This window comes from Crassostrea angulata, chromosome 9 (assembly GCF_025612915.1).
Source record: "Crassostrea angulata isolate pt1a10 chromosome 9, ASM2561291v2, whole genome shotgun sequence".
Taxonomy (NCBI): Eukaryota; Metazoa; Mollusca; class Bivalvia; order Ostreida; family Ostreidae; genus Magallana; species Magallana angulata.
The window spans coordinates 8,364,747-8,390,309 of NC_069119.1; the positions used below are offsets into that span (position 1 = coordinate 8,364,747).

Consider the following 25,563-nt stretch of genomic DNA (forward strand, 5'->3'; position numbering starts at 1 on the left):
ACTTAACCAGTCTGAACAACTTGGTCAAGAAGGATTTGTACATGTATACACTTTGACAAAACTTTTGATTTTCAGTTGGACGTAATTATCTTTTTCTTGCATCAAACCGACTGAGAACTGACCTTGGCTTCCAGTGAAATATGCATAGATTGCTTAGTCTTAGTTCAAAAGCCAGACAAATCTCGTGGCAAACAGCCTACGTCATGTGCATTGCTGTATTACAAAACTACGCAAAGTTCAACCTCTTGTACAGGTTAAAAAGTTCTTATTCGAAGGTAACGTTAAAACTTCGAACTATTTCTAGACAGCCTAACATTTGAATAAACGGATATCCTGGAAATGAATGAAAAATCAATGAATTAAAAAAAAATCTGGATCATGTTTATAGAAAGTTTTATTAGTGAAAGCATAATCAGTGACAAAGATCTGCTCTCCACACATCAATAACATACAATGCATAATTTATTAATATAATATTTCTTATAAAGATAGAGATAAAAGAGAAAAACATGTATGGTATAGCACGTACATGTAAATTGAGAGATGACACGATATAATGAAAACAAATCTATATATCACTGCTGTTCTCATCATGAATGACATGCAAATAGTATACATATCTCAAACGTAGTCAAAATATAATGACAGCTCAAAAATGCATATTCATTAATTTGCAAAATAAAACACACTGACCAATTTGTATATATGAATATTCATAAGATGACCAGTATAAGAGTATGACTTCTTGTGATATAATAAATCCAAATTTTTTAATCTTAAAAAAATAGCCAACATTACATGTACAAATACAAGGTATTTTGCATGGGAATTATGTTTTGTTACCAAACATTTTCTTTGAATTTAAAAAAGGGTCGATTATATATAGGAGAAAAAATAGCCAGTCAATGCGCTAAGTAAGCGTGAATGAGCAGGCAAGAAAAACGTGTTTTTTTATAATCTATGGAATGTAATATAAATTTGTACATGTATTATTTGCAAAAAATTCGTATACAGGTACTGAAAGAATAATAAACAAACACAATAAAAATTAACTTAAAATTGAAAACACCCTCTGTTTCAGATGATCTCTTGTAGTGTCAAAATAGGTCTAGTAATAAAAAGATAAAATTTGAGGGGGGATTAACAAACAAATCAAAACAACAAATTTTCTCCCCCCTTCCGCAAAAATAAAGATAAACGACAAAGCCCAACCCCACCCCACTTTGACATAGATAACAAAACAAAAGAATCAAACAACTAAAGCAAAAAATAACAATGAAACAACAAGATAAATATAAAACAAAAATTAGACTTTTCACAGATATCGACAGGGTCTAAATACCATCCACTCGCTCACATCAACTTAATTCTCAGTCCGAATGATTCTGCGTAAAACTTTGTTACAGTCGAGAATAAAAAAAAACCAGGACTGTCCCCCGGGCATATACTTCAAGCCCTATAGGATCGTATTGCTCTAAACCAGCCTTTTATAAGTGAATGATTACTTTTAACAGAAAACAAAACTCGAAATTTGAGAGGAGGCAATCAGAAAAAAAAGAGTTAGATGCTGCCATTGGTGTGTTTATTTTTCCATTTCAGAGAGAGAGAGAGAGAGAGAGAGAGAGAGAGAGAGAGAGAGAAAACAAATATCATGAAAATATAATAACTGTATCAAATAAAATCAATAGAGTCACTGCAAAACATTTTGTATTTTGTTTCATTTCCATAATACTACAATCTTGTTTTTGATTTATTTGTCCTCATTCTTTTAAACCTTTTGTACACTGCTATAAACAGCTTTCCGAATATCCTTCGGAAAAGGGTTCGGCTATTCTTTTTCGGCTTAAAATGACTGATTTGTTATGCCAAAATATCGTTTTGAATGAAATTCATCTTGAGAAAATAAAACAAATATTTATGATGGCATTATATAATCCTTTTTTCTGACAATGAAAACATATTTTTAAAACACCTTTCCACGTGACAGGCACTATCTTGATTTTCAATCGTTCGCTTTATACTAGTTGTTTGTATCTGGCTAATTACTGAGTTGTGTTGTTGTAGAACCATTTTAAGAAGACCATTGACTTTCGCTAGAACGTAACTATCTACATCTGTATTTCTTGCACCAAAAAGAAGTTAAAAATGACGCTGGTTTCGAGTGAAATATGCATAGATGGGTAGTCTTAGCTCAGAAGCCAGAAAAGTTTTGTTGATTTTAAAAAGCCATGGCTGAATGGCCAGCTTTGAAATAGACAGGCCTACGTCACATTGCTGTTTGACACAAGTACCCAAAGTCCAAGCTCTTGTTGAAATGGTTCTAAGTTAAAATTAGCTCCTTCATAGGTTCAATCTCCAACACTCGTACTGTTAATGTTTTTTATGTTTGTTTTTAATTTTGAAGTCTGGTCGTGTTTGTACAAAATTGTTTTGCAGTGAATTAATTTGATTATCTAATTTTGTTGAGAAAAAAAAATGGAATAAAATGCACTGATCTAAACAAATTCTTAATATGATTGAATTAATATTTTGTATTTAGTCGAAACCAGGACTGTTTATTTGATCAAATGGTAATCGATATGACAGCGCAAACTTTGAATTCAGTATTTGTTTGATGAGAATAAAAGAGAAAGGCTTTTCAATTGTCCCTAAACAGCAAGAATTTTAATTGAGCAGACATTGGATTGATCCTTCTCTCTGTAAATCAATTGTTGAACTATTTTATTGCAGGCATTCGTGCATCTTACGTTTTAATCGGGACTCTTTATTTTCAATAGGATTTTTAATATAAGCATTTTTAAAATTCATGATCAATTACTTCAAAATTAGACTGAGGAATCATTTTAAATTATTCAACCTGATTATTCTTTTAAAAATACCATGAAAATAGAGATTTTCTTTTTTAATAAAAAAAAGCCCCCAAAGAAACAGACGTTAACTGATTAAAACAGGATGTGACGTAGTCTTTGCTTATCATCAGACGACATACAAACATTATCAGAAACAAAAAAGAAGAAGAAAGAAACCAAAGGTCCTACAGGATGACGTGTAAATCATTATATTTCTTACTTGTATGAATAAAAAACGCAGTACAAAAATAACATTGTTTCAATCGTCGCTCCCCGTGCTATCGTTTTTACCGATTTATCCCGGAAAAGTCCGAAAAGTTCCGACTGAATCTTGACTGTTTTGTAAGCAAGTTAGTATGATGTAAATAGGATTTAAACCGTGCGTCAATAACAAGTACCCACCAGGTGTGGAAAACAATGACATTTCAAAAATGGAAAAACTGACCATTTTAACAGTCTAGCGATTGATTGTGATATACATATAAATCAATATATTGTACAGTGGATTACTGAAAACACTTGCATGCTAAATAAAAATCGTTTTGAAAGCATTCAGATTAATTTACATTCACTCAAACAGGTCTGAAAGAAATAATTTAATTATTCTAATTCAAACTAATACCAAAAAAAAATATATATATAGACACCTGTAATGAAACAGAACAAAAATAACTAATTCAAATAAATAGAAAAAGAAACCAAAAGGAGGAAAAACAAGAACTTGGTGACTTGCAGTTGACATTGAGCCTATAAACACAAAATAATTGTAAGAAAGTAACCAACACACATAAACAATGATTTTAAAACTAAGAAACATTCAAAGTACAACATTTTTGATTCTCAGAGAAAACAAATAATGAAAATAAAAGTTTTTTAACTTACAGACGTTTACAACTCATATTAGTTTGCTTAAATATCAATATGCCTGTGTATTGTCAGAGCGATTGCATCATGATTTGCAAATATATAATATATATACTTGTTATACAAGATTGATAGGAGATGTAAACTTTAGTCATGATATTGCTTTATTGATCACTTTTAGCACTGTAAATGTTTTTTTTTACCCAAAAGAAATATACCTTATTGTGTTAAGTTTGCACCGACTGACATACTGAATTCTATTTTAAATGCAATATTTGAATTTTCTTCGATCAATTTCTTCGTCTAGTGTATTTCCCAAACAGAATTTTCTGAAAGGCATTGCGAAATTCCGGATTGAAAATCGTATAGATAACCGGATTTAGTGAACTATTGAAGTATCCCAACCACAAAACGATGCTATGCACTATGTCGGGTATGTTTTGAAGAAATGGATTTAAAAGTGCAATGATAAAGAATGGAAGCCAACACACGATGTAAGCGCCAGTGATTATACCAAGTGTTCTCGCAGCTTTACGCTCTCTCTTCATTTCTAGTTTCTCCTTCTGCTTTTTGGCCTTTGCTGCATTAACACAGGCATTCGGAAGCAAGGCCAATTTAACCTCCTCGCTCGAAGTGTTAGCAGTAAGTTTCGAATTGTCATTTTTATCACTACATCCGTTTAAACCGTTCACACAGGAAGTCTCGTCCAGCATGATTGAAGTCTCGGTGATCCCGTTAGGTGACGATTCCGTCAGTCCATTCGTGGGAGACGGCACAGTTATAACGTACTTCTGTTTTTTGCTCTGCTTTTTGATGAAGTTCTTTTTCCTGATTCGCGACCGAGCCACTTGATATATTTTTACATAGATGATCAACATGATTATGGTCGGCACATAGAAGGCCCCGCCCGTGGAGAAAAATGTATACACAATGTCTTGATTTATCATACACATGCCCGACTTACTGGGCACATTGTCTGGATTTCGCCAGCCCAACAGGCGCGGCATCGAAATACAGAGCCCAACAAACCAGGCGATAGCAATCATAATGAGAATAGTTTTGGCACTTCTATTCCGAACGTAGTCTATATTGGTGACCGCCCAATAACGGTCTACGGAAATGGCGACCAAATGCAAAATGGACGCCGTACAGCAAAGCATGTCAAACGTAATCCACATGTCACAAACCTCGTTCTGGAGAAACCAGGTCTTTGTGACCTCATTAAGAATGCTGATGGGCATCACCAAGGTGGCGACCATTAAATCCGCCACCGCTAGTGACAAAATGAGATAATTGGCGACGTTTTGTAAGTTTTTCTCAAGCAGTATGGCCGCAATGACAAAAACGTTACCTATAATTGTCGCTAACACCATAAGCCCCAAAAAGATCGTGGTAGGAATGACGAAGTCTAAACTTTTGACCTGGGGTCCAAACACCACGGGCGTGGATATCTCCTCCACCTCAAAGGATACTGTGGTCCTGTTATACCCCACGAGAACCGATAGCGAGGCTGTTAAATTTGTTTCCATAATCATTTAAACGAAATTTCCAGTGTTGGACTCCCGTTCAGAATTCACGTCTCTAGCATATGCAAACACATTGCTCACAGTAGACACTTGAAGTTTCCAATTTCTCCCTTATAGGTAATAAAGACACGATTACGGCTGCTGGTTCTACCACACGCACACACAAACCGGTGAATTTGAATCCCACTTCGATCTACCGAACAACGGTGTTAAAATAACTCAGAAATCTTACCGCAGATCTCAAATTCCGTTGTAATAACCATGAATTAATTATTCGGTTAGGTGTTATGATACGAAATATATCTCCCACGAGTCCTGACAGAACAATTTTATTGAATTAAATTAGTCGATGAAAATAAGTTCCTTAACGAGCGTATATTGAACGAGTGGAACTTCCACCGGAAAAAGTAGGGTCTAGCTCCTTTGTTCAATGTTCCAGCGCGGTAATTCAATAGTTTGTCCTCAATATCCAGCAATTCATGACAAATGCCCGCAAATTGTCCGTTTTAGGTTTGACTTTTACTGTCGCCCTGTATTGCGAATACCAATTGCAAATCACTCCTATTTGGATACAGTCCTCGGAGATTCAAACACGTCAACCTTAAATTGTTTTTATAAGAGAGGCCCAGCAACACGCCGGATATTTTTTTCCTTTTCTTTCCAGAATCAATATGAAAGATTGACTAAATAGTTGATACAAGTTAAATGAATTTCTTATCATCAAAAACACTCAGCGAACCACTGCTCGGGATAATGAGCAAACAGTAGCGTTTAAAGTCCCTTGTCTCTTGAACCCAGAAGACGTACGAATAATCCAAACTTGAGAATTGGAATTGGAATTTCGGTGTTTGGTTAAACGTCACTTCCGTGAAGCAATATCGTTTTTTCTCGCCCCGACTAGATGGGTCTCTATGACAATGCGTCCATCATATTTTTTTTTCTTCATCGCAAAACGTCGCCGACATTGTGACGGCGTGAACTGTTGCCATTTGTCATCTAGAATTTCAAGCTTACGTGTCCTTCGTTTTTCTTCTCTGTTCTGGTATGGGCGGGCTAGTTATAGCAATGTAAACACTCCCTTTTTGTGTTCGTAAAGAGTTGTATGGGTTATCACTTTCTCGGTGTTAATTTTTCTCACTTTGAAAAAAAAAAACTTGATCACGTGGTTGGATTATAGCGTCAGCGTTGGTATTTTCAGAACCGGACCCTTACTGATTTCAGGCACTCGCCCTCTCTACTATATTACGTCTTTGCCCCATTCTTTGTAGTTGAATGAAATAGCCACATGGTAAGTGATCCACCCCTAGGTGCCGCCTGGCATTATCTAACGATTTAATGTATCCGTAGCTGTCTCAGAGCCTCCAGAGGCAATCGAGAGAGGTGTGACTTAACGCGCCTCATCGTGATCATGTCGTACATGCAAGAAAACGAATATACACCAAATTCCAGAGGGTATTCCGAATGGGAATCGAATTGGTGCGATTGTTCGCTTAAGCAAAGATGGCAGTTCAGAAGAAAGAGAATTGAAACATCGAGCAGAATTTGTTGAAATTTTATACGGCTGGATCAATAGGCGGCTCCTCCGTCCTAAGTCATCGATGGGAGTGGATGGCTGTGAGACCGGACACAGATGCTTCCTTTGCAGCTCTGCCTAACATCTGTAGTTTTGAAGTGACTGTAAATGAAAACAAAAATACTTGAGCTTAAAAACCAAAATATATGCTGTCACTGATCTTTACACTGAGCGTCAATCAGACCGATAGCTCCGCCCACCTCACAATTGTTTTCCAATAATTCCGATTTTTTGTCTTGAATTATTGACCACTGTCATTGTTGATTACTAGTAAGTTTTTCTATTTCAGTTGAGAGAGGAAAATATGGGAGGAGGCATATATATGGTGTTTGTCCTTAATATATACTTTTTATAATTTTTTGGGCTGGCCAAAAGATTGGATAGCTTGATATTTATTGTCTATATTTATTGATGCCTGAAGTGGGTTGGGGGTCAGTATGAATTTGGGACGTGGGCTGTAATTGTAGAACGTCCTATCGGCGGAAACCTTACCATCGCAGACCAGATAAGAGGAGAGGGCAATGGCGTTTTGTAGTTGGAGGCGGTGGTGGCGAAATTGTGATAGAAAAATAGGGTTTTATAGGCATTGAAGACATACATAAATATATTTTTATACTGATTTTATTTCTATTTGGTGTACAAAGAACGAAACTTTTCTCTCGTTGTTTTAGAGTATAATAAAACGCGTTTCCGTGTTTCTTACAGTTTCTCTCGATTCAATTTGTTGGCACTCAAAGTCATGTTTTAAAAATTAAAGCTTGCAGATTTAAGTGGTTGTGAATTCGAAGATGAAATATACTAATAAATATCTAATGAAAAGATAAATCGTGTTAAACTTGGAAATTGCAAATTAACCACTTTGCCTTTTGGACCTCTCCGAAGGTACAATTAGCAATTTTCATAAATTCAAGCAAAGAGGTTCAAAGATGCGGACTGATCTAAATGCTTATTCCTGTGAGGGTTCAACGGACCGCGGCTACCGATCAAGCTAAATGCCTAAAAAATTACCGCCCGTTAAACACGGGCTATTTCAATACCTACTGTTGACTTGTTGTTGTTAAATAAATGCGAGAAAGATGAGTCTGGCGAGCGATATAATTATTAATCATGTAAAAGATTAGAGGGGAAAAGAGATCCCCGATAAATATAGCTCTACTCGGCGCGCAGATGTTTGTAAAATAAAGCGGAAAGAAAAAGAAAGAAATCTTTTATACGTTTATTTTTTTTCTCTCCCTCTCTCTCACTGAATTGCCAGCATCTTCATTTTGACAATATGTTACAAGGGATAATTTTATCGAGATCTAAAGACCGCCAAATAACGAAAGAAAAGAAGCGCTGATTTACAGTCAACAAGCAGCTTTACGGCAAATCAAGGCAGTTATAATAGGGTTATAACGGCGTTATGGAATCATAGAATAGATTTTATGCGAATAGAATATCCTCCCAGGTGTATTGTCATTGATTAATGGGATAAAATAGCCCTGCACACAGAGGGATTAAAATCACCCATGATGATCTGATGAAACCCCAGATCCTACTAGGTCTGTGTGAATTGCTCTAATTTGACTCTAATTTTCACTCATTATGAAATACATGTACTCTGCTTGTGGTGTGATATTTGTAAATCAAATATTAAAATATTCCATATGAACATCTGTACATTTATACGTAACAAGATCTATCTTCATGCACAGGCAATACACGTTTAAACCTCCATAGAACTAATGTGCGTAAAAAAAAGAAAAGAAAATCAATTGTAAAGCTTTTTGCCACTTCTAACTAATCATTTAGTATACAACGTACTTAGTTGAGAATATTGGTAAAGGCTTTGTGTCGATATATTGACTATTTTGTACTGGACGTGTAATTAAATAGGTATCAAATTCAAACTTCAGAAACTTACTTAGGCTTTGAATATTTGATATCATTTAACTGAGTATAACAGTCGGTCATATTTATCTCTGTCAACAAATACTTAAACAAACTTATATTCGCGTGCGCGAAAACCAGAATATATATCTCTCAGCAAAGAAGTAAAATGCCTTAAATTGTAACATTGAACTAATTGTGCACAAAATTGCAAACGTTTTATCACAGTTCAATAATCAATCAATTCCAATCGAAATAATGTCTTTTACTAGTATTGTTTAATTTTTTAAAAAATAATCTGTGCATTAATAAACATAGGAAACATGTCTCATCGAACCATTTATTCAATATCGTGTCATCGAAATAAAATCGCCGCGAATTAAAGTTGGATTACAGTATATGGTATTTTACATGTAAATATAAATGTAATCTCATTTATGCATCGCACTGATAATGGCTGCATGAGTCTAAATCAAAAGAGTAATATGAACATTTACATGCATACTTCTACTGCAAACGCCTAAACGAAAAAAAAAACGCTTTTAGATTTCGTTGTCTGTACTAGTTCAGGACACACATATAAAGGCGAAAAGAAAGGTTGTGCATAAATTATAGGAAAAATATTAAAGACATTTTTACCACCCCCCCCCCCCCCGCAAGAAATCGGATGGAAAAGTGTAAATCCTAAATCGGATTACATGTAATATAATTTATACTGGCTAGAGTCACGTGTGCAACATTGCCATTGCAGCCATATTGTATTCTAGCATTTAATGGGTTCGTGTGAATAAGAAACATCAGTGTTCATATAATGATTGTATTTCTTGCTTTCATCCAACTGTCATTTTGTAAATTTTGAATTCATTGGGTGTCATGTTGTAAATTTTGTATTTACTGCTAACTGGTGAATTCAAAACTTACAACATGACACAACTTTGTCTTGTATACAAGAACATGGATAATATATCTCAATGATTTATGGATTAAAAGGGCAATATGTTTGTTGTCACGTGTAAATCGTGTACGTAATCAACAGCCGCTCTTTCAAAACGGCACCCTTTATCATAATTAGCATACTATATTGATAAATTAAAAAAAAACCATGTCTTCTACAACACTTACAGCGTCAATGTAGAACAATTGAGTTTTGATTCTTTACATATCGATTTTTTTTCTTTAAATGTAGTTAAATGTAAGAAACTTCAGGAGTAACTAAAGTAGGTTTATAAAAGGAGCGACCGTTTTATAAGATAGATCAACAAAGCACAACCCCAAGAGAGCGTAATTTAAAAGTTATTAAATACAACTCCACAAAACAAACCAAAACAAAAAACCACAGACGAATACGAAACAAGCAAATACCTTTGACGAAGAAGAATTGTTACATGAAACATATTTACAGAGGTGTCTTATAGTATTGAATGGTCTACAATTATGTTACAAAACAGTAGACTAAGTGTATATAGTTGTATATAACGTTCTTCTCTTTTATAACAAAGTACTGACATATATAATTAACTCAATTATAATCAGTCATAATAGGTCATTTCGTACGCTCATCTTTTAAGAGGTAAAAACCGTCTGTAGTACGTCAAGCAACCTTGATAATACTATTCTAAAACGAGTGTATAAGTTTCGTAAATACATGTACTATCTCGACAGGCATATCTATTGTTAATAAATTTTGTTTGGATTTAATATATCTCTAGATTACAGTAATTAGAAACAGCTTATTCATATTTCTTTTTTTTTCACTAAGGCCTAGGAAATATAGAAAGTCAGTTTGAAGAAAACTACAGGTTATATATAGTGAGGCATTTTCGATCGCAAATGAGGCGCTTGGTAACTCTCCTCTTTTCACGACAAAGTGAGATGATCTTTGCAAGCGATGACGTTTAATGAGATGACATCTACACCAGGTTCTAAGACAAAAACGTTGAAATCCTAGGAAAGGGCCTATATCAAACCAACCCTCAACACAACACTCTAGGTTACTAGACACTTGGTGCTAAAACAGGGTTTTGAAACATCTAAAATCAAATTCAGAAATTTAACACGGAAACAAAGAGAAAATAGAACACCTGTAGACACAATGACACTGCAATTTCCATCGGTATATTTATAAATACATGTACCAGAGATCCTTTTCACACTATATACCGCTTATTTTTTTCTAGGTGTTTTTAAGGATATTTAGTTGAAAGCTTTAACATGATAGGATTACAATGATAATTCGTTCCAATAAGCATAATTTATATTTTAAAATATAATGATATTTTTTCATAACTTTAATACATATGTCTTCATAGGAATGAAAACAGTTAGAAGAATGAAAGCCATAAACATTTAGCAAAAACAACATATGATAATAAAAGAGAATCGTGCTCTCGGTCGATTTAAAAAAAGAAAGAAAGAAATTTATGTCCCACACTAAGTGAACACATCTACACCCCCAACAATACATGGTATTTGTATAGAATAATTATTCAGTTTGATAAGATATCGAGGAAACCTTGAATTGGTAAACATTTTGTACTTCCGGTTTTAATTAGCATAGATATTTGGGTACATTTACGTAACACCCTATAAACTGAAATCTCATATAGTTATGGGAGCACTTTCTCAGTGTTTCATGACATTACATCTTTCAGATTCTTCGAAATGACGCACACACATTATTATAATACTAAATTATTGCATCAGAGTAATTCAAAAGCAAATTGTATCCAATGCAAAAGAAATTAATCACTGTAAATTGTAATTTCTGTATGCTTTCATTTTGCTGTATGATTACTTTTTAATCACATTACTGTTACGGCTGAAACTGATTACAAAAAAGGGGGAAAAAAAAGGAACTGAATTGTTAAATTTTAGCCTTAAAACAAATATGTTTTGTAGTCAGATGATGGTAGGTTACATATACGTATATGTAAATTACATAGAACTATAGAAACAAGTACTAAGGTGGGAATATCTTATAAAGGTAAAGTTATACAGGTGAGAACACAAGGATGAACGCTTGTTTTTGTTTTTGTTTGAGAGAGAGAGAGAGAGAGAGAGAGAGAGAGAGAGAGAGAGAATTTCTTTTAATCAAGATATTATTTTTCCATTCAATGCTTGATTTACTAGACATGAATGCAAAATATTTTAAAAATTAGCTACAGCACATGTTGACTCTGTATCACGTTTTGAAACAGCTTCTCAATAGCTCGTTGAACAGCGTTCTCGGTACTGTCATTTTATTACGCCCGCATGTTTGGGAATATATTCCTACACAGCTGTGAAGCTGGTAGAATAGAAATAATAGCAACAAGCAATGGATACATCAGCGCTCTCAAAAATTACATAGATATATAAAATACATAAGGAAAAAAAACTACTGTCTTACCCGTTTTGAATCTAATGGAAAATAATATATCCCAAATATCTAAGCATTTAATTCCCGTAGTCACTATCAAGCGATTTTAATTTAAAAAATCCACAATCGAAAATGCTGGTATAAATGAAGAACTTCACCGTAGAACGCAACGGCCTCGTCTATTTATTCATCGAAAGCACGACCGCCTGGTTAGTGTTACAAACAACATATTATGATCTAAGCACATTGAAAAACAGTGACTACGGCATTACGCTGTTCACTCGCTCGCTATAAGGACCCCCGTCCGTTTTCAATTGTTGCCTATATCAATACTTGTTGTATACATACTATCTGTCGGCCACCTCCAGCTCGCTATTATAACGAAACAAATAGTTACTGTTGCAACAGTTTTTACACAAACACAATCGGGTCGGGTTCGGATTTTAATCCGCAGCTTGATCTGTTATGAATTAGAATCCAGCTCGGTGTACATTTAAAAACAAACTCGATGCTGATCATTACGTCACATATTCTGTTCGCTGTAACCCCTCAAGCCCACTCCCTCCTCTCCACAGATAAAGCAAAACAGATGAAGCAACTTGAAAATAGATGATAAAATGCAGGTGGTCTTTGAATATTGACCTGCTTTTAGTTAACATAACAGAACAGCAAAGGAGTTGGTTTGGAAAAGTCGGTTATAAAACGGGAAAAATTAATTTCTGTTGTACTGCACAATAAGTTTATAGGGGTAAAGGGTTTGCACGTAAAAACTGTAATATGTAAACGGTGTGACCGTTGGACCGAGCGCAGATTTATCACAGTGCAGTTTGATTTTTTTATAATAAAATCTATTTAAAATGCAAAAAGTAGGATCTGCCAGCATGGTTGCCTACTCAAATCATTCGTCAAAGTTAAACTAAACGTCGCGTGCTCAGTCTACATTTGGACGTCATATTTCAGACGTAAAACGTTCAAATTTTGTCTTCGGAAATAGCCGAAGAGAGTTACGTGATTCCGAATTTTTTTTATTTCTTCTTTTATTGTTCATCAATTTAATTCATATGAATGCCAATGTAATAAAATTGAATACTTTATTCAGAATCTAAAAGATCAGTTCCTTGACGTTAATGTTTTTATTTTCCATCTGATAATTTGATAAGACATACATAGAACAAGTCATGTTTCTTGATTGAAGCACTATTGAAACTTATCTGGTTTCCTTTTTAATTTCTTTTAATTCAAATTACCTTCTATTGAAACACTGGAACTTATGTAATCGAATTTAGGGGCAATAAACATCGATAAGTACCAGTCAATCAATGATCGAACTAACTTTTAAAAAACAAAATGGCTGCCAATATGGCAGCGCCCAGGGCTGGAAGAAAATTTTTTTGGCCTTAGTACCCCTGATTCAACTTTCATTTTTCACTGATTTTCTTATATATACGTGTTACCATTAATCCTCGCTTCCCAAGGCGGGCTTCGCCGCCTCTCGCTGCGCTCGGTATTAAATGCATCTTATAGTTACAAGGCTAAATATTTTAGTATATTGAACTATTTAGCTTCAAAAGAGAAAAAAAACTATTTGAGAAATTAGTTGATGGCCATAGACAAAGAATTGATATTTACTGTGGCTGGCAGTCTCATGAAATATAATAAATACTTCGGACTAATTACATTGGGTAGATGTTAGCTGATGGACAGGTTTGAGTAATTCTAGGAAAATGAAGGAAATTCAATTATGAGGTGTTTAATTTTTCACCAGGCCAATCATGAAATCTCAGTTTTTTAACAATATATTAATACAGAGGTGTTGAGAGCGACAGCTCGTCATTTCACGAGACTTGAGCGAGATTTCCCATACGTATTGTTTATTGGCTTGATGTGAAAGAAAAACGGTCGTTTCAAATTCCGAGGAAGATTGGATTTTCACACCAAATTTGAAAAACCAAATTATCTATAATAATGATAAATGATGGTGGTTATGATAAATCTAAGAGTAGAATGATAATACACAAATAGTAAGATAATCATATTCAATATAGAATAATTATAATAAATGCAATTATTATGTTAAATATTAAAGATTACAGTACACAAAAACTAGGCAATGAAGGCCGATGGGTGAATTTAAACTTAGATGTCCATAATCATCCAGACGTGCTTCTAATTACTCATTAAATACCACGCTGGCGATAACATGCGCTATCAAAAAATTCTTTTTTCATGCAGCGTTTTGCGGGGGTAGTCTCGATCAATATTCATAGAACATGGGACATCAAAGGGTTATATCTGAGCGCGTTTATTTCCTACGAATTATAAAAAATGGCTCAAGATGTGGAACAGTTAGTGTATACTGTTTTGATTTCATATCAATCTTTTCCTTTCCAACATCTCGTAAATATTTAGCAGTTAAAAATCTATTTTGATAAAAAAAATTTTACATGTACATACATGTACCTAAGAAAAATACCTCAATACGCATTGTGGATTTTGTGTAACTGGCAAACCGCTTATGTGTATTTTTAAAAGGAATATCTTGTGTAGAAACAAATTATAAAACAATATATTGTCAATTTGATACACGGATGAAGCTGATTTTACAGTTCGTTACTCGATTTGCTGATCGTAATTTGAGGCATCACGCAATGTGCCTGGACAATATTGAAGTAAACAAGCAGATCTCTTTTCATAAACATGTAAATTTGATTACTTTATCATCGAATATCTGTGCTGAATGCAGACCATATGATACATCACATCTGTTTATGTCGACTTTGTTTAGAATTAAAAGCCACATTTGGAATATAAATCATACAAAAAATTAAACATTTATGCAATAGAGTAGTATAAAGTTTGATAATTGATGTATCTTATGAACACAGAGAGAGAGAGAGAGAGAGAGAGAGAGAGAGAGAGAGAGAGAGAGAGAGAGAGAGAGAGAGAGAGAGAGAGAGAGAGAGTAATACGCAACGCAAAAAATGTTAAATCGTCGTCTTAATTTTTTAATATGGTAGATATACATGTACCTTTGAACAAGTTCATGTATGGCTATAAAATTTTTGCAAGTCAATCTTACTGATTGAACTAAACAATTAAGCCGAAAAAACCTAAGTACTGGTACTGCACCAGTTATCGGCTAAACTGAGAGTTCGGGATTATAGCACTCGACAATCCAAGAGTTTTTAATTCAGTCGTCTTTTTCGAATAAAGAAAAGTAAGTTTGCGTGAAAACTTTCTTGAATATGTTTTATACATGAGCTTTAACGATCATTGTTTACCGCTGATTTTACATCTTTGCACTTTCTGCAGTGGGGGAGGTGACGTAATAAGTTAAAAATAGAATATTACCTCTAAGTGATACGTTATTATATCCCTTCTATGATTTGACATATAAAATCAATACATTTAACATGTATAAACAAAAGGAATTCATTAATTTCCGAGAGATTCGTAGCGCAATTGAACGCCTGATTGCACAATTATGTATTGAATAGTGTACGATTTGGTGTATTACCGTATGATGATAAACATACAAGTTTATGAGTTTTGTTTATATTGTATCAAAACCCTGACTTCTTTAATCTGACCCCACAAGGGGCTTAATTCAAAATACATTCAGCAGAGTATAAAATCAACATGTACAGGGATTTTACTATGTTATTATCACGAAGCCGATAACTGGTACAGTAAATCGTAAAAACTCGGCAAATTCGGGGCGTGCTAAAAAGCACAAAACAAGATGTTTTGGGTTCTAAATAATGAAATAAACTAACAGATTGATAAATAAGGAGTTCACTATTTAAAGAATGTCAAGTTTTATCCAAAAATATCACGAAATAAGGAAATACGAAAAGAAAACGTTAAATTTTAGCCGATAACTGGTACTGTGCCAGTAGTACATTTATATGTTTGGTTTTTTTTCAGCCGAAATCCCATTAGGAAAGATCCAGAGGTAATGAAAACAGATATAATATACATTCTTAAATTGTGTATACATTCAAAGGAGTTCCTTTTTACAAAATAGGATGTGTTGATCGTTATTCCACAAACGTCTTTCAAAGAAAAAAGAATTAAAATATTGCAAGACTATAGAAAATCTAATCAACACATGCAACCCCCCACCCCCAAACCCGTTGCGAAAATCAAAGAATAATATATTATGCACTGAAAAAAAAATATGGCAGCCCTTCGTTAACTTGCCTTACAACAATAGGTGCATGTATAATTAACATATTTCCAGCTCCCCATGCTACTGCCGATGCATGTTGCATGGCAAGTCTTTCCCCCCTTCGTGTTGCCAAGTTAATTTTCTAAGCCGTTAGATCCAAACCTTCACGCCCGCCATTCTCTTGCCACATTGTTATGAACCGATGCATCAGTTTTCTGACAAAACAATATGATGAAAGAGACCCTTGTACGCTACTCGTCCAGATTGATTTTAAAGATGGCTGAGTCTTTGAATATAAGGGTTACAGTGTTGATAAAGATATATTGGATCTAGACAGATATAGATAGTTTGTACTTATATGGCCTTTATTTACTTCCGCGTTTTTACAAGATTGATCGAACTTCTCTATTTGTATTTTTTTTTAATTTTTGGACCAACATTTATTTTTTACAAATAATTTTATTACTTCTGCAAAAAAAAAAAATCAAAATCATTACAATACATGATACATGTATGTACACGATTTTTTTTATTATTCTGACCTTGCCTCTTAGAACCATTTTAACAAGACCTTGGACTTTCAGTAGGACGTGGCTATCTATTTCTTGCATCAAAACAAGTTTAAAATGACGCGTTTTCAAGCGAAATATGCACCGACTGCGTACTCTTAGCTCAAAAGCCAGACAAATCTTGTTGATTTCAAAAAGCCATGGCTGAGTGGCCAGCAATGAAATAGACAGGCCTACGTCACATGGTTCTAAATATCAAAATATTTTCAAAATTACAGTGGCCAGCAATGAAATAGACAGGCCTACGTCACATGGTTCTAAATATCAAAATATTTTCAAAATTACAGTGTATAAAATTTATAGATTATTTTACCGCTATGACTATTTTAAATTCTAATGAGGATGGCCATTCTTTATTTAAATTATCACCTACCTTTGACGTTGACCCATTGTCATCAAGCGAGATATCTCAAGTGTAAATTTTCACAATCTTATCACATTTTTTTTTTGGGGGGGGGGGGGAAATAGAATCTTATATTCTTATGGTTTTTAGTAAAATTCTGGACACACTATATAAGACGTAAGGTCATGAGATCCTGATTCTGAAAAAAAAAAGTCTAAATTTCGATTACTTTGAATATTTTCTCCATTTCTCGAGTAGCGTATTTCATTATAAGCGATATAAAGATCATATAAGGTTAAGTTCGTATCATATGAAGATCCATAAGAGAGGACTCAACACACCCAATGAAACACTTAATAATTTCTTATAGACATTTAAGCCATCGGTTTCAATTTGATTTCCTCAACAGGAAGTCTTGTCTCTGCAGAACAATTTAATACAGCTCACCTCAAAGTTGAAACCCAATGAGAGCGATCAGACAACTTCATATAGAATAGTTAGCGATCGCTATGCTTCAAGTCGTGAAATTCATGGGTCATTTGCCGTTCAATTGTTTCAGGGGAACGGTAAAAGTGTAATCACTTTTACAACAAGCGTGCCCAATGAGGAGGTATTAGATGGGCTTTTACGAGCTGAAATTAATTTTCCTTCCAAACCAACTAAGATAGACGCCATTAAAACGGTTTTACGACGAATTTAACTGTCCCAGCGTTATCTTGGCTTCGACAAGAAGATGCGTTAATTATTTTAATTAAATCCCACTTACAGCTCTAGCTGCAACATTACGACGTATTTTATAGAATTCCATTCGCATACTAGTATCTGTCTTCTGCACCAACCAAATATTTTTTAAAAATGTATTTTTCAAACAGAAAGTAGGTATTTACTGACCCGCAGTCGGAGCTCGTAGAACACATGCAAGTTCAACAAGCCAGTCAAACATCAATTGAATTAATTCATCGTTAGTTATTAAAACATAAAAAGGTCCATGTACTAGTTTATAAGAGTATAATGACATCAAGCATTCAAAAGTTACATACTACAAGATTCAGCGAGCTTTGTAAACAAAAATCCTCCAATAAACATGCACAACAAAGAAAGATTTCACCTTTTTTAATTGTTTATCTCTCTCTGGATTCCTCTTTAATTATCCATGTAAAGTGAGTAAAAGGTTGTAAATTATCAAGCAGTACGTTGCACAAAAGGAATAGTTAAATCTACCTATGCATGTACAAACAGAATAGTAAGACCGCCCCTTCTACATACACACACAAAGATAGGGTAAAATGTAAGAGCCTAGAAGAAAAAAAATACATGTAGTAAAAAATGTCTAAACATATGATACCATAACAACTAAAACATTCCCCTTTTTTTGAATCAAAATTTTTAAAAAGAAAAAAAGAAAAACCCTGTTTACTATAAAGAACAGTTGTAAAACATGTTTCTGCAATAACGTTGTTAGAAACCTCGTCTGATGAGAAGCGAACAGGTCGCCGGGATCACCCGACGAGACTATAGTGGGTGTTGCATGCTATTCAGGATATTGGCTTTTTATGTAAATAGTGCTATCGTGCTGATCTAACTATTGGCGTTAATTACACGTCTTTTGAAACCCATGATACACCGTTTGGGAGCCGGAAGCCAGCGCTCATCGGGTGGATGATTGTCCCAGAATTCCATGTAATGGTTCACTTCCGTTTCCCACTGAGAATGCGTTAACATTCATTCATGATCTTTGAGCGTTTCAATCATTGATTGTATGCCTTAAGTTTTTATCTCACTTACACGCGATAGCTGTTCTATTATTCATATTTAAGGAAATGGAAAATATGATATCTTCCACTCTAATGCACAGTTTACAGCAGTGTGATTTTACAAAATGTCTAAGCGACCAGGATTACTATTATCTATTAATCTTTATTTTGTTTTGACATATTTCACCCAAACGAAAAAAAAAAATTCTTAAAAATTACTTGAATATAATTTGACAATTTTTCCATGAATTAATGAGTGCGGAGGGGGGGGGGGGGGGTAAGGGGACATACATTTCACAATTTATATTCTAGTTCCCCTCTTGCATGACACCACGCACCAGTTTTGGTTAAGGACGGCCCAATAATTTATGAAAAGGAGCTTTAAAAGTTCCGAAGATACACCACACAAATCGTGTCTCACGGCATACAGCGACAAAAGGAAACAAACCCAAGAAGCTCTATAGATCGCCTTAGCGATTATATATAAAAGATGGCCAATAAAATGATGACAGAACCTTAAGTTTCAAAAAAACTTGAACAAGGGGGAAAAGCCGAATCTGATGCATCAGGACTGGTATACATGTGTATGTCAAAACCTTTTGGACACACTGAAGCCAAGCTCTTTACAAATACCAAGCACCGACCAATTAGCGGCAATTACTGGTACAAGTATGTTGTATGCCAAAGCCGCCATTCTCCGAACAAAACTCTTGGTTAACCCTCCTTCCGTGCAGATACTTTTCATTACCCAATTTTCCGAAGACATGCGATAGGCAAAGGAAGTGCCAAAATCTTAATAAAATATTGCAGTGCGTACTTAAGAAACTTTGCTCTTTTATACATAAATATAAGCCGTTTCTTTTAGGAATGTTAAGTCTTAGCTTGCATGCTATAACAAAGCCGGCAGGATCACAACGAGTGGTCAATGGGTTTCAATGGTAGTCAGATTAAACCCACTCTCTGCCACTTGTCTTTTCAGATTAAAAATTTCATTGATGAAATAAAAATGATATTCACTTCAGCAGCGATCCAAGTGGCTGACTAAAACTGGTTAATAAAACATTCTCTCTCTCTCTCTCTCTCTCTCTCTCTCTCTCTCTCTCTCTCTCTCTCTCTCTCTCTCTCTCTCCAGTATTAAACGGAGAAATTTCTAACCACACCCATATCAAAAATGCTTACAGTATACAATGAGTATGTAGGGGCCCATACAATCAAAATATATAAGAAATTATCGAACACAAGATTTCTCTTTTATGAATGTATAAAAAGCGTTCATATCATCAACCCCCTTCCCTCTTTCCAAAACAAAAAATGATGCGGATAATGTTTTGAGCGATAAATAGATAGATTAAGAGTCTTGGATCTATTGATACAGGTGTCTGCAAGAATCATACTTAATACACTGTTGAGGTGTTTAATCTCGGTTGCTGATAGGTAGCGCTGTTGTCTGTAATTGATTTGAATTCTCGTTGAAATCTCGTCAGTGTGAAGTCGATGTCTTCAAAAGATTTGAACATCCCATATAGATATAAAACTATCTATTTTAAACTCGTATGCGCCGACGATATTTAGTTTGCAATAAATGCAAGAAAAAAAAAACTTGCAATAGTTTTATAAATCATCAAGAAAAAATTAGAACGTCAATACTATAATATCGATATAGAATATATTTAAAACTGATAGTTTGAGAGATAATTGAAGATAGATTAATTACATGCATGTTTTTTCCGTTCTTAGTTTTAGAGTACTAGAATGAACAGTATTGGATGACGCATCAAACAGTGTCATGTAATTTATATCTACTGTTACAGTAATTCATTCGACCCATTCATAGTCCCACAGCGAGTTAATCATAATGGGAATGCTCTCTCTCTCTCTCTCTCTCTCTCTCTCTCTCTCTCTCTCTCTCTCTCTCTCTCTCTCTCTCTCTCTCTCTCTCTCATGTACCGCACTAGACTTGACCCAATGTTATACTCTCTATTGATGATCTAGCATTAAATAATTCCTCTTGAAATTAGAGTATCATTCAGACAGTAAACAAATCTAATATACTTATATAGGTCAATGCCAAAGGCATAAAAGATAACTAAATAATTCTATTAGGCTTTTCATTCACGAATCGGAAAAAATCCCCGACTCGTTTGGACAGAGAATCTAATTCACCCTTATGACGTCACACAACTGACAGTGACATCTCTGTCAAGAAAATCTAATAACCGACTTTTTACGTGTATTGGGATAGGGCTGTTTAAACAATCGGCAATCGAAAAATTAGGTTAACAAAATTAAATGTGGACAATTTAAAAATTTAGTGGCTATTAATTAATTGATATATGCATTGTATTTCTAGCCTTTAACTAAATTTAAGGTAAAGTAACACAAAAACAAAAAACCAAAGTTTCTAACTCTTTAGCCATTTACTAAAACAAAGATGTCGATGGAGATTCGAGGATCTGATTTTAATCATCAGAGCATCATTACTTTCGCATAAGTCTTGGTTTCGCTTGTTTAAATTTGATTTCAATTATTCATTATATCTACGCAATGTCCATTTTGATATTTACATGTCCATCTTGCTCTAATTTTGTCCAAATCGACCCTACTAAACGCGCCTCCAATATGAAGAGCGCACTAATGGCAATCGAAAGTACATGTATCTTCAAAAAGAGCTGGGCAATAATTTGATAAACCATTCTTGTCCAAATGGTATAAGTTTATAAGCGTAGACGGAGTATCAATATACACAGCGTTCACATAATCGATTGTCAGCTAATCATTTTGAAAATGAAATTCTTATTTATAATTGTAGGAAAGTAAACTTCTAAGTTTACATGATGACTGTGCTGATTTAAATATGTTCAGAAATTAAAGTATATCTCTATTGAAGAAGACAGCATTAAAAGAAACCAATTCTATCTCGTCACGTTTTCTTCAGTTTTTCACATCGCTGTAAACGATCCGCTCATTTAAAAACCCATTTTGCTAGTCAACAAAAAAAACTATGCTCTAATTTTCAGATCCAAACCAATATACGATATTTGAAAAATCCCGATTGCATATTAAAGATATCTGTTTACATATCAATGCCAAAATCTGGTCACTTGGGACGCGGAAAAAACATTCAAGCGTCTGGCTGATCGAGACTAATCTGCTGCAGCCATTCTGATGAGTCGCCATATGATCTTAATGTTCAGCTCTAACGACCGGTAATATGAATTCTATATCAAAAGAATCCACTTTACAGAGTGTTCAAGGGCTTACATAATTTTGCACATGGCAGAACTATAGCTGCAGTCGTTCTCTAGGTAATTTCCGTTAGCCTATATATTTGTTGAAAAGTACACCACCTTATGATAGGGAAAGATAAACATTAAGAGCCAAGGTCTCCAAGAGTAATTCTCCCCCGAGCGGGAATTCAGATAGAGTTATGGAGAGAAGTCTTAAAGGTGCCCTAATCCTAATACTTCTCTGGCGGTTGTATTTATAGTTTTCACAGAGAGAGAGAGAGAGAGAGAGAGAGAGAGAGAGAGAGAGAGAGAGAGAGAGAGAGAGAGTTTTTTTTCCCATTATGACTAATTCGCTGTGGGACTACGAATGGGTCGAATGATTTACCGTAAAAGCAGACGACACAAATCACGTGACACCCTTAGATTCGTCATCTCATGTTGTTTTTAGAGAAATATAGATAGCTTTCAACAGATTGGTTTTGAATCTAAAATGTATAACGACAAGAACCAAACTGGATATAACAATTGAGATTCAAAGAAAATAAGTGCAGAAAAATATCTATACAAATGTAAATACACATATTGTGCATTTTTTGGTTATATTTAATGCCTAAAATAGTTGGAAAAGATTTGGTTAATATTGAGTTTTGAATGGAAAAAGCAACGTGTATTTTAAACATCTATAGTATGTCCGGTAATTCTCGCCATGATTAATTTTCGCTTTTTCGCGATCAAATTAACATCATGAAATATCCGGTATTGTTTGATGTTAGAAAATTACATATTGCCAAAAAAAAAAAAAACTGACGAAAAATTTGAAAAAGTTAAACATTTTTTTTCAAATTTCGCTTATAATATTAATGTGACACGCGAAAAAACTCGGATATACGGTATATTGTTTTCACAAACTATCACCACAAATTGCACTGCAGCAATACGCATAATATAATGGCCATCTGTGCAGGAATCATAAATACTGTTGTACCAATCAAAAGTCTTCATATTTTTTCTTGGTTACTAGCGCTCTTGTGACCAAAGAATGCAAATCGCTTCAGTGGAGGACAGTGACCCAGGCTAAAGAACAAATAAATGCAGCAAAGCGGAGAGAAACCTAGCATTCTCATAGCAATTCCCAACAGAAAAACGCAACCAAGTTTATTTGCTTGGAATATTGAAATAAATATAGCGACTCTGTTTAAATATCTGACGGGGGATTAGTCAAACCAGCACTTAGCATCTATTATGGTTTTTGATATAAATGTCTCCTATCAGGGTTCGAGGGAGAAAAACATTGCTTTCAAACTCTTTATAACATTTCCCTCTCACTTCCTCATGGCAAAAACGATATCCAGTTACTGAGTTTAATAGAGGAGGACGAGTGAAGGAGTACTATAAATTGTAATAAAGGGTTAGTGTGGGGACATATTTTCGTGAAAAATTGTTGATGAACAGAGAAACGAGGCATTTGTTTTCGGTTTCAGATTTCGTATCAAAAGCCACTTAAACTTGTTCTAACCCCAATAAATAAAAATGAAAGTCCTTGTAAAACTCCATTTAGGAGAATATACATGAGCATTGAGCTTCTAGTGTTACGTATGGCGGTTGAAGAATGGCAGATGGTTTTGGCTATTTTCAAGATTGGACTATCTAAGGCTGTCTGGACGATACTTAATATACCATCGCAAGACTGTTATTTAAGAAGACAACTCAATTACATACGAGAGTGATAGGACATATTGAGACTGTGTGATCAAACGATCCTGTGTCGTCAAAGTAATGGAACGAGTTGTTGATGAACCAACGCGCCGCTACGGCCGAACTATTCCATATACAAGTAATATCGACTTTCATCATTAATATTGTGACCTTGCCCTTTATTCGAACGCAGAAAAAAAAAGAATTTTAGTATAAGACAAAAACTTTATAATCTGGTCACATTTATGTAAACGCTTTAAGACATGTGTTTGATCTACGTTTAGATCAATAATTCGACCTTGACCAGATACATTTACATGTACCAGGTTCAAGGTCAAAATGAATCTCGGCAACAGAAATAAAGGGTCAGAAGTGCGTTGCCATATTAACTGCGCTACAACAGTGGACGACCAAATGTTACTATATTACTTGTTACTGTAACAATTCGCCAAAAGTCTCTGTGTATTGTCGTACTGACATATTGAATAAAAGTCACAGTGTGTCGATCCCCTAAATCGTAATAGGGATAAGTTTTATTAACTTTTATCTGTGTGTATGCCAGATTGCAATTATGAAGGATTTATAAAAGGGTATTGAAAAAGGTACACTCATTAATGCATGCACACAAAGATGTAAATATATACCAGAATGCCGAGCACAGGCAATCGATGTAGACGAGTCTCTCTATAGATGTACAGCCAGTGTCTTACTTTTAAGCCAGACCAATTTGATCGTTTGTAGAGCAAAGCTCGATCTTTACAATACAGAACAATGATTAAGACTGGCTATAGTCATCGAAAGTTGGAGATCGCTACAAAACCTATACACCTCGTGATCAACTTTAAATTTAGACAAGATTAAATGCAGAATTGGTACAGACCCGTTCATTATTACACCGAAAATGTCATTATTACCACAATCGATTTTTGTTGTCGCGGATGTGTTTATGAGAACTTCGGCTGTATATATCTACGCGGAATCTGCGAGTATACAACGAGGCGTTGCCATTAGTGGCGCGAGAGTGACGATGCGACCTTTTTTCTCTCCAAAGAAGAAGAGCTCGGTATCTTTATTACGTGGACTGATAAAAGGGGAGCCTTTTTGATCGTGAGCGTTAAATTGCCCATTGGCATGTTACGAAATCAAAAGCTGATAAGTGATGAGGAGACTCTTTTGAGCGGTTCTCGAATTTGTTGAGGAAAAAAAAAGCAATATAGTTTTGTAAGGCCTGGGCCATCAATCACTCCGTTGCAAACAGGAAATCAATTATTCACACATTTGATTTCATAAAAGATACTTAAGTCCCATATATAATTGTAAAGAAAGAAAATTGATTCTATTCAGCATTGCCGACATGAAGTAATTCGAGTGCTTCTACACCAAACCATGTTATCTTTACATAGACTAAATATTTGAAGGTTTTGGACAAAACATACTCTCATAGATTTTCAGTGAGAATAGCGACACTGGTTTTAAATCTCCTTTAAAGTGAGAGAGATTAAGCTCTTTGTATATATGATATGTATTAATGCTCTCTTGCACAAAACCACTTCCGGTGGGTGTGTTTTATTTCATTAAACTGTTTTTGCCATATTCCATTGGTGTATCATTTTGATTTCATAATTTTATCTACGATATTCAAAAATGTCGCAATGAAATAAAATTGCATCTACCTTAAGCCGTAGGGTTCTTAGATTTATAACTGAAATTAGTAAATAAATAGGTCAAAATTAAATGAAAACTGAAATAATTCTTAAACTTCAAG

At 34.6% G+C, this 25,563-nt stretch overlaps 1 protein-coding gene across 3 annotated transcripts in view; it reads right to left on the reverse strand.

The window, feature by feature from the left end:
- Positions 1–376: 376 nt before the first annotated feature.
- Positions 377–25,563, reverse strand: part of LOC128163259 (5-hydroxytryptamine receptor-like) — a 63,436-nt gene continuing 38,249 nt past the window's right edge. For 2 of the 3 annotated variants that reach the window (XM_052826802.1, XM_052826803.1), the window contains one exon: positions 377–6,914. In XM_052826802.1, the coding sequence (XP_052682762.1) occupies positions 4,004–5,248 (1,245 nt within the window). In that variant the 5' untranslated portion in view covers positions 5,249–6,914 and the 3' untranslated portion in view covers positions 377–4,003. Of the gene's footprint in view, positions 6,915–12,069; positions 12,465–25,563 lie in introns of those variants that run through there. The other variant, XM_052826801.1, reaches the window with a different exon arrangement.